At 41.2% G+C, this 11208-nt stretch overlaps 1 protein-coding gene across 2 annotated transcripts in view; it reads right to left on the bottom strand.

The window, feature by feature from the left end:
- Positions 1–374: 374 nt before the first annotated feature.
- LOC131927691 (troponin C) overlaps positions 375–11208 on the bottom strand; it is a 35882-nt gene continuing 25048 nt past the window's right edge. The window contains exons 3-6 of one of the 2 annotated variants that reach the window (XM_059283453.1): positions 10476–10619; positions 9511–9652; positions 6187–6287; positions 375–696 (exon numbers count right to left, since the gene is read on the bottom strand). In XM_059283453.1, coding sequence (XP_059139436.1) covers positions 671–696; positions 6187–6287; positions 9511–9652; positions 10476–10619 — 413 coding nt within the window. In that variant the 3' untranslated portion in view covers positions 375–670. Of the gene's footprint in view, positions 697–3976; positions 4256–6186; positions 6288–9510; positions 9653–10475; positions 10620–11208 lie in introns of those variants that run through there. The other variant, XM_059283451.1, reaches the window with a different exon arrangement.

Here is an 11208-nt window from a genome sequence, read left to right as displayed (position 1 = left end):
TCGACAGTAAGTAGCTAAGATTAGCTTTACAACATTGAAATGGACAGAAAATAGCCAGGGTCTAGCTTTACAACATTGAAATAGACAGTAAGTAGCCAAGATTAGCTTTACAACATTCAATGGAAACAAAAAAAAATGGTCAGGACAAAATTGTAAAGGACACACCTGTTATATTTACAGTAAACAACTGTCGTGTATAACCGAAATACATGACATACATGTCCTGGTTGGACAAAACAGGACATTTCACTTTTTAAAAAACCCAAGCTGAGGACTCAGCGGTCATATTAAATACCGAAATGTGAAAAGAAAAAGATGTTTTTTTTTTTTAAAAACGCCGGGGGGGGGGGGGGGGGGGAGTGTACAATATTTTACACGTTCACTTATTGTGTATAAATAATATACACAACAAGTGACTGGTAAATCAAAACGAATCTACGTATACACACAAAATAGTGACGCAGTAAACAAGAGAATGAAATGGATCTATTGGTTGTTTGTGGTGGTGTGTTATGGTGAGTGTAAGGTAGCAAGAGTTAGTGGAGTGGTAGCCACTAGCAGCAGTGAGGCTAAGAGTGGTAGCGACAGCCATGGGTGAGCTAGCAGCTATGGTGTTAATCCGAATGATGTTAATCCGAATGTTAATCCCAATGCTTGGTGTGACGAGTGCTCAGCCCATCATCAGATGATAAAACTCTGTGAAACGAAGGAGGGGGGAGTGGTCAGTCTGATTAACATAATACATGGATTAAAGGATTAAAAGGCCAGGCCACGCCCATATACCATGGTGGCCAACTTGTTCTCGGCCATCTTCAGTTGTTTACATTAAGGTGGCCGTTTACTTTGAGTTGGAAGTAAACAAGAGTCTATCAGCAAACAATTTTATACTACAGCATATACAACATATAGATAGCTCACATATAAAGCATAATTAAACACATACATTACTTTACATACATTTTTACATCACATACATAGCTTATATATTCAAAATATGCAAAATATACACTGTATATTTTACTTTACAATAAATAAAAATCGGACAAGATAAAACATACAAAAAACATATTTTTAACAAACTAAGCGATCACATACATACGCTTCATACATTAAAAATATATATATAGCATATAAATACGCCATACATCATAAATAACATACAAAACACACAATATGTATAAGACGTAACTACCAAAAAAATCACACAGTACTTAAAGCAACAAATGTATCTGACATAAATAATATTCACCACATTGAACAGACCACTGACCACATACAACACCACATGGACCAGCTACAGCCGGTCTTAGAGACGTTTTTAGCCGACCACATACAACACCACATAGACCATCAACAGCCAGTCCAAGAGACGTATCCCGTCTATAACATGCATCAAATGCAGGGGACACGCATGCGGCTTTGTTAGACATACACATGCCACATGATGCATAGTACAAGATGCATACAACATTGGACAATTGTATCCAACAAGATGCATACAACATTGGACAATTGTATCCAACAAGATGCATACAACATTGGACAATTGTATCCAACAAGATGCATACAACATTGGACAATTGTATCCAACAAGATGCATACAACATTGGACAATTGTATCCAACAAGATGCATACAACATTGGACAATTGTATCCAACAAGATGCATACAACATTGGACAACATTATCCAACAAGATGCATACAACATTGGACAACTCCATCCAACATGAAACACATTACAGTGGGTAAGGCTACAGCACAAGATGCATACGACACACGTTTACAATAACCGTCTTGACGAGCATTTGGTCCAGTGCATGGGGTGGTGGTCAAGATGTCTTTAGACGGACATTTTGTTTCAACCCAACAGCACAGTTGACCACAGTCTAAATCTTGGTGTGTTGTGCTGCTAGCACGGATAGATTACACGACATGGGGGGGGGGGGGGGTGATGAATACCAAATTAGCCAAAATGCTTATGTCTAAACCTAATGCTATCATATCTAGCATGTAGCTAAAACTCAAAGAGTTAAATAGAAAAATTTAAAAATGGTCAAAATATTTCCTGCCGTTGTCATGGGGATATAACTGTGTCATGTTCCTTGTCGTCAAGATGCATTTCTTACTTGACGCAAGATTTTCTGGCATTCATTGCGGTGCTGTTTTCTTCTGTTGGTGATAGCACGATGACGTATGGCGGATGGCGGATGACAGATGAACACGGATCGACTTGTCAGATGATTGTCCTGAGCATTCTGTACGCGTGATGTTGTTATTGTTTACAATCCGGAAACCTGAGGACAGCCACATTGAAGACCGGTATATTTAAGACCGGCACCCTAAGCCGGCATATTGAAGACCGGTACATTGAAGACCGGCACATTGAAGACAGGCACCCTGAAGACCGGCACCCTGGAGACCGGCACCCTGAAGACCGGCACCATGCAGACCGGCACCCTGAAGACCGGCACCCTGAAGACCGGCACCCTGAAGACCGGCACCCTGAAGACCGGCACCCTGAAGACCGTAAACTTGAACAGCAACATCTTGAAGACTTCCACAAGAGAACATGCACCAACTTCCTCTGTGACTCGGCTCCGACAATATTCCGGACACGTCTTTGGGGGTGGCTCCGGTACTGACATCAATCAAACACATTCTCCGTGCCAGCCCAACTACCTACATAAGAACCCATGCATGGGGGCGGGGGGGGGGGGCGGCACTTCCAGACACGCCTCTATAGAGATGTCGTGCTTACTGGTGAGCACTAAAGCAATATGCACACACCTACGGCAGATTCACGTGCTTTCTTGTGCTCGGGGTTTTTTTCGGTGGTGGTGAGTTTAAAATAAAACTCATAGCGGTTTACATTCGTGGAGGTGAGTTGATGGTGGTTGAATGAACATAACTAAATAGTTTGATGGTGGTTTTATGAACATAACTGAACCATGCAGCAAATGTGATGGAGGTATGTGGTTAGAGAGGTGGCATTTGGTAAGGTGGATGGCATTTGATGAGGTGGGTGGCATTTGGTGAGGTGTGTGGCATTTGGTGAGGTGGATGGCATTTGAAGAGGTGGATGACATTTGGTGAGGTGGATAGCATTTGGTGAGGTGGGTGGCATTTGGTGAGATGGATGAAATTTGGTGAGGCGGATGGCATTTGGTGAGGTGGGTGGCATTTGATGAGGTGGATGGCATTTGGTGAGGTGGATGGCATTTGATGAGGTGGATGACATTTGGTGAGGTGGATGGCATTTGGTGAGGTGGAGGGCATTTGATGAGGTGGGTGGTATTTGATGAGCTGGGTGGCATTTGGTGAGGTGGATGACATTTGGTGAGGCGGATGGCATTTGGTGAGGTGGGTGGCATTTGGTGAGGTGTGTGGCATTTGGTGAGGTGGATGGCATTTGGTGAGGTGGAGGGCATTTGGTGAGGGTGGATGACATTGGGTGAGGTGGATGGCATTTGGTGAGGTGTGTGGCATTTGGTGAGGTGTGTGGCATTTGGTGAGGTGTGTGGCATTTGGTGAGGTGTGTGGCATTTGGTGAGGTGGATGACATTTGGTAAGGTGGATGACGTTTGGTGAGGTGGATGGCATTTGGTGAGGTGGATGTCATTGGTGGGGTAAGGTGGATGTCATTTAAGGAGATAAGGTGTTAAGGGCTGAAGAGGTGAGGAGGGTGACATTCGGTCAAATGTGTGGCATTTGGTAAGATAGATGACATTTGGTGATGTGTTTGGTATGTGGGGAGGTTGGTAGTTGGTGACGTTTAGCTAGATGTCATTCAGAGGTCGATGACACAGCTTCTAGTGTATGGAGGTAAAAAGTGATCTGGGTGTGTGGCATGACATGCGATGACATGACATCAAGATGACGTCTGATGTGAGCTGAGGTCAAAAACAAAAACAAAATAAAAATAATAAAATTTTAAAAAATAAATAAAAACAAATATGGGAAAAGAGGAACAAAACGAAATGTGAAAATTTGGTTTATTTGTCTTGGTCTGTCATGGTTGAACAGCACGACAAACAAACAAACAAACAAACAAACATCACTGCAGTCATCAAACCGCCTCCGCGCGGGCTCTTGATGTGAAAACAGTTCTGGAATTAGCCAGCGGCCGCTGGGTCAAATTGATTTCATGATGAGGAGTTTTAGAGCAAAAAATGAAAAGGTCAACGGGGTCAAGGTTACAGGAAGGTTGAGGTCACATGCTAAGACTTCAGTTTGAGCACATCAGGTTTCTGAACTCTGGAATAAGAATTGGTTTCAGTCAGAGAATTATTTTTAGCTAGAGATTTAGTCTAAGCTAGACATTTAGTCTTAGCTAGAGATTTATTTTTAGCTAGAGATTTATTTTTAGCTAGAGAAATATTTTTAGCTAGAGAATTATTTTTAGCTAGAGATTTATTTTTAGCTAGAGAAATATTTTTAGCTAGAGAATTATTTTTAGCTAGAGATTTATTTCTAAGCTAGAGATGTACTTTTAGCTATAGATTTATTTTAGCTAGAGATTTAGTCTAAGCTAGAGAAATATTTTTAGCGAGAGACGTATTTAGAGCTAGAGAATTACTTTTAGCTTGTTTTTTTTTTTTAAAGCTAGAGAAATACTTTTAGCTAGAGGTCTATTTTTAGCTGGATAATTAATTTTAAATAGATAATTATTTTTAGATAGAGAATAATTTATTTCAGCTTTTTTTTTTGTCTATTAGAACAGAAATTTAGATAAGAACAAAAGTAAGTTTAAAAATAAAATATACCTATGTAGAATTTTTTTTTAATTTAAATTGTATGTTTAAATTAACAATTAATTTTCGAAGAAAAATAAAAAATCGAATAATCCTAACTAATAGTTCTTGGTAAATTATAGTTTATTTCTTTAAAATGTATTTAGTTCAGAATGTTTTAAAAATATTCTAAAACATACTTCAAGAACAGATTTAAAATAAATGTTCTACGTAAAAGTTTATTTTACAAAGTACTGGAACTGAAAAATATTTTAGCTTAACACGGTCGGTTTAAAATAAAAAAATTATTTTGCAAAAAGAAAATCAACATGTTGTTAGACTTCGAAATTTAAAATAAAATATCGTTTCTTTGAAAGATAGATATTTTGGAAATTGTGTTTTATATTAGCAATAAAGTTTTTGGTCACTTCAATACTTAATTAAACGAATTATGTTTTCAAATAATATTTATATAGGACTGGATATAAAATAATTAACATTATGGTCAATTAGGGTCAATAATCATTAACTCCAAGCAATCTGTTTATAATCAATTTGGATTAAATTACACTGCATTAAAACTTTTTTAAAATTACAATTGTTAAATTATTTGAAAATGTCAGCCAAACTCGAGCTGTGTAAGGTTTGAATTTGAATTTTTAGTCACTCAAGTTTGAAAGGTTGAGTTTTGAATTTTACATCCGATTCTGCTGTTGAAAAATCGCTCATGCAAAAGGTCAAAGTTCGAAGGGTAAAATTTGCAGGTTAAAGTTCGGAATTCGTTGTCTTCAAATAAAAAAAAAAACTATTAAAGAAAATTAAGGACTTAGAGAGAAAAGAATCGAAGCAATAAAACATGCGGCAAAATAAACTAATCTACTTGTATGCACCAACTTAAAAATAAAAATTAAAAAAATAAAAATCAAATTAGAAAAAATTATCAAAGGGTGAAATTAAAGGAAGAAAAAAAAACTAATGGTTTTATTATTCGTAAAATCTGGGATTTGAACTTATCTTGTGTGGTCAGACTGTCAAAGTTTGTTTCTCTTGACGTTAAAATACTATTGGTTACGCCTAACTTAAATATAAAAAGAATTTCCTGAAAAGTGTTTTAAAGATAAAATATTGCTCAGATACCCATTCGGGGAGGCTACTCAAAAAGAAAATATTTAAAAAGAAATTTCATGGTTACTTCCCATACACAACAAAATAATTTAGGAATTTTTTTTTAAATGTTAATTATTTAAGGTTGATAATGTGTGTAGTAATACGGATTCTCTGACTCTCGTTGCAATTCAACTTCTAGAATTTGGCGAGGCCTTAAAAATTGAAAGCTAATGAATAAAATTATAATTCACCCTGCACTTTTTAAATAACAGCCCCTGCTTAAAAAAAAACCACCCTTTGTACATCCTAACCCTAACCCTAACCGCCCAACCAGCCGGTTCAATTTACCTTCATAATCGACTGTACCGCTTCCATCAGTGTCTGTCTCCTGGATCATATCTTCAATCTCGTCGTCAGTCAGGTCGTCGCCTAGTGACCGTAAGATCCACCTGGAAGATAGAGGTGTACAGTGAGGTGGGGTGGGGGGAGGGGGGGAGGGGGTGGGGGTGGGGTAGTGGGGGTGGGTCACGTCGTCAGTGAGGTCGTCGCCTAGTGACCGTAAGATCCACCTGGAAGATAGAGGTGTACAGTGAGGTGGGGTGGGGGGAGGGGGGAGGGGGTGGGGGTGGGGTAGTGGGGGTGGGTCACGTCGTCAGTGAGGTCGTCGCCTAGTGACCGTAAGATCCACCTGGAAGATAGAGGTGTACAGTGAGGTGGGGTGGGGGGAGGGGGTGGGGGTGGGGTAGTGGGGGTGGGTCACGTTTTCAGTGAGGTCGTCGCCTAGAGACCGTAAGATCCACCTGGAAGATAGAGGAGTAGAGTGAGGTGGGGTGGGGTAGTGGGGGGGGGGTCACGTCGTCAGTGAGGTCGTCGCCTAGAGACCGTAAGATCCACCTGGAAGATAGAGGAGTACAGTGAGGAGGGGTGGGCGGGGTGGGGATGGGGTGGGGTAGGGGGTGGGGTGGGTCACGTTGTCAGTGAGGTCGTCGCCTAGTGACCGTAAGATCCACCTGGAACATAGAGGAGTACAGTGAGGTGGGGTGGGGTAGTGGGGGGGTCACGTCGTCAGTGAGGTCGTCGCCTAGTGACCGTAAGATCCACCTGGAAGATAGAGGAGTAGAGTGAGGTGGGGTGGGGTAGTGGGGGGGGGGGGTCACGTCGTCAGTGAGGTCGTCGCCTAGTGACCGTAAGATCCACCTGGAAGATAGAGGAGTAGAGTGAGGTGGGTGGGGTAGTGGGGGGGGGGTCACGTCGTCAGTGAGGTCGTCGCCTAGAGACCGTAAGATCCACCTGGAAGATAGAGGAGTACAGTGAGGAGGGGTGGGCGGGGTGGGGATGGGGTGGGGTAGTGGGGGTGGGTCACGTCGTCAGTGAGGTCGTCGCCTAGTGACCGTAAGATCCACCTGGAACATAGAGGAGTACAGTGAGGTGGGGTGGGGGGAGGGGGGAGGGGGTGGGGGTGGGGTAGTGGGGGTGGGTCACGTTTTCAGTGAGGTCGTCGCCTAGAGACCGTAAGATCCACCTGGAAGATAGAGGAGTAGAGTGAGGTGGGGTGGGGTGGGGTAGTGGGGGGGGGGGGTCACGTCGTCAGTGAGGTCGTCGCCTAGAGACCGTAAGATCCACCTGGAAGATAGAGGAGTACAGTGAGGAGGGGTGGGGATGGGGTGGGGTAGGGGGTGGGGTGGGTCACGTTGTCAGTGAGGTCGTCGCCTAGTGACCGTAAGATCCACCTGGAACATAGAGGAGTACAGTGAGGTGGGGTGGGGTAGTGGGGGGGTCACGTCGTCAGTGAGGTCGTCGCCTAGTGACCGTAAGATCCACCTGGAAGATAGAGGAGTAGAGTGAGGTGGGGTGGGGTAGTGGGGGGGGGGGGTCACGTCGTCAGTGAGGTCGTCGCCTAGTGACCGTAAGATCCACCTGGAAGATAGAGGAGTAGAGTGAGGTGGGTGGGGTAGTGGGGGGGGGGGGGTCACGTCGTCAGTGAGGTCGTCGCCTAGAGACCGTAAGATCCACCTGGAAGATAGAGGAGTACAGTGAGGAGGGGTGGGCGGGGTGGGGATGGGGTGGGGTAGGGGGTGGGGTGGGTCACGTTGTCAGTGAGGTCGTCGCCTAGTGACCGTAAGATCCACCTGGAACATAGAGGAGTACAGTGAGGTGGGGTGGGGGTGTTGGGGTGGGGGGTGTCGGGGAGGGGGAGGTCACGTCGACAGTGAGGCGGGGATTGGGGGGTAGGGGGTGGAAGGGGGGTCACGTAGTCAGTGAGATCCACCTGACATGGATTGTGTGCGGGGGGGGGGGGGGGTCAGGTCTAATGTTTAAAACCTTGGACATAAAAAGGTTAACAACAATATGAACGCAAATTTCATATTGATTTCAGAATCAGTGCCATTATTGATACAGAATAAATTGCTCCACATTTCCAAAAAGATGAATTGTTCACATTATGTTGAAGAGTAAAGTGTACAAAGCACGTATTATATAGCTTTTAAAACAAACAAAATAAATTATTATGGGCCCAAAGCGCTATTTAGTTTGAACATCACCCTGGACGTAATGTTGCTCATAGGTCTAACTACATGTATTTAAGAAAGTTCTTGACTTTTATTATCTTAACAAAGATTGTACTGTTCTTAGTTTTCATTAATTTAAAATTGCAATTGTTCAATATACATTAATCACGGCTCCTCGCTTTTATTTCAATAACACAAAGTAAACATAAATAAAAATTAAGCTTTCACACATAATTATGAGTTTGGTATCGTTTTGCAGCATTTAGTCCCCTTAATACAACCTTATCGGTTTTTTTTTTTGGCATTTTAAACAATTACTTTTTTTTGTGCGACGAGCTACGATAATTATAAACATTAGCGCATTTTTTTAAAAATAAATTTATCTAATACGGTTACAAAAATGTATGTTTTTTGTTGAGACTAGATGATCTATGAGGCAGATGAAGTAGAGTTCGTCTTATTACAACATACGAAGGACTAGTGTTAGCAATATGCTCAGCTTGTTTTACTTTCACCAACTCAAGCCAGGTACCCATCGCAGCTGGGTGAACTCAGTGGTGTTGTACAGATTTAAGCTCCAAAAAATGTATGTAGCATACATTAAATCCTTAAATCATCTTTTAAAAAGTATACACCATATAGTAAATCCTCTATGTATGCCATACTGACTACTCCAAAAATTTTTAGCATACTTTAAAGCCTCTGTATAAGCCATAGAGACCAGAGCAAAATATCTAAAAATACCGTAAATCCTCTAGTTATGCTATACTGACCAGAGCAAAAAGATCTGAACATACCGTAAATCCTCTAGTTATACCATACTGACCAGAGAAAATATCTTAACATACCGTAAATCCTCTAGTTATACCATACTGACCAGAGCAAAAATATCTGAACATACCGTAAATCCTCTAGTTATACCATACTGACCAGAACAAAAAGATCTGAACATACCGTAAATCCTCTAGTTATACCATACAGACCAGAGAAAAATTTTTAACATACCGTAAATCCTCTAGTTAAGCCATACTGACCAGAGCAAAAATATCTGAACATACCGTAAATCCTCTAGTTATACCATACAGACCAGAGAAAAATATTTTAACATACCGTAAATCCTCTAGTTATGCCACACAGACCAGAAAAAAAGAGCTGAACATACCGTAAATCCTCTACAGCAATGACGCCCTTATTGTTTTTATCCAAAACTCGGAATGCCTCTTTCAACTCTCGCTCGTCCTCGTCCTCTCGTAGTTTGAGCTCAAAAATTGGCTTGAACTGTTCCCACCTGATGAATCCACAGGCTGCAAGAGTCACATTTAGAGTCACATTTAGAGTCACATTTAGAGTCACATTTAGAGTCACATTTAGAGTCACATTTAGAGTCACATTTATAGTCACATTTAGAGTCACATTTAGAGTCACATTTAGAGTCACATTTAGAGTCACATTTAGAGTCACATTTAGAGTCACATTTAGAGTCACATTTAGAGTCACATTTAGAGTCACATTTAGAGTCACATTTAAAGTCACATTTAGAGTCACATTTAGAGTCACATTTAGAGTCACATTTAGAGTCACATTTAGAGTCACATTTAGAGTCACATTTAGAGTCACATTTTTAGTTACATTGATATTTACATTGATATTCACATTGATATTCACATTTATTTTCACATTTGTAGTCACATTTATAGCCACATTTATAGTTACATTTATACTTACATTGATATTCACATTTATATGCACATTATATTCACATTTATATTCACATTTATATATACATTTATAGTCACATTCATGATTACATTCATATTGTTATTCACATTCATGTTCACATTCAAATTCACATTTAAATTAAGTTATAGCTGGGTTTCTTCCATATGGTGGAGGCCTTCACTTCACCAACCCCGACAAACCCCACCCTACGCCTCTGTAACCAACAAAAAGTACAACAAACATTCATTACAACGAAACCAACCAACTAACAAACAAACCAACAAACCAACCAACCAATAAACAAGCAAAAAAAAACAATAAACAAACCAACCAACAAACAAACAAACAAACAAACCAACAACCAAAATAACCAGCCAAACAAACACAAGGACAGACTGTGAGACCCACCTTCCTCGTCCGCCTCATCTGCCCAGTCTTTCAACTTCTGACCTTCGACCTGTAGACCTAGACCTTTAAAAACTTGACCTAAGTCCTTCGTACTCACTGTCCCATCGCCTTTTTTATCAAACAAGTTAAACGTCTGGTTCGCGTCTGCAAAAAGGAAAAGAACAAATGCAATACACGTGGTTTATCAGTTAGTCACGTGTCTCATGGTAATAATGTATTGAGTTGATCAAGTTAGACTAACTACAGGCAACAGATCAACCATAAAAAAAACAGAGACAACAAGCTAGCCACAACATCGTCTTCTTCTTCGTTCTTAGTTGTAATGTTAGAAGGGATTTCTTCCAGCACTATTAAGTATTAAGTGTCAACTTGGTATTTGCCATGTAGGCCGTGGACTCATAATTCAATATGATCTTTTTTCTGAATTTGCTTCCATAGCCTTTGTCCAACCAAGAACAAACTACAAGTCAGCATTTGTTTGATGTTAGAGTTGTCTTGGGGATCGAACTTGGGTCTTTTCTGTTTAGTAGCCAAGAGCTTTACTGACTCGGCCATGGCAACCCCTGCCACAACAACGACAAGCTACAGACAGTATTTGTTTCAGGCAACTCTAGGAGGGGCGAGGAATCTCTCCGAAAATTTCGAGTGCCCCCCCCCCCCACCCTCACCTGGAGAAAAATGACTGAAAGAAACTCTGCTACCAATAACAAAGACGGTTTACGGTATATTACAG

Source organism: Physella acuta, unplaced genomic scaffold (assembly GCF_028476545.2).
Source record: "Physella acuta isolate Inbredline_101_S28 unplaced genomic scaffold, ASM2847654v3 ptg001429l, whole genome shotgun sequence".
NCBI classification, from domain to species: domain Eukaryota; kingdom Metazoa; phylum Mollusca; class Gastropoda; family Physidae; genus Physella; species Physella acuta.
This window is presented reverse-complemented; position numbering and strand designations above follow the sequence as displayed.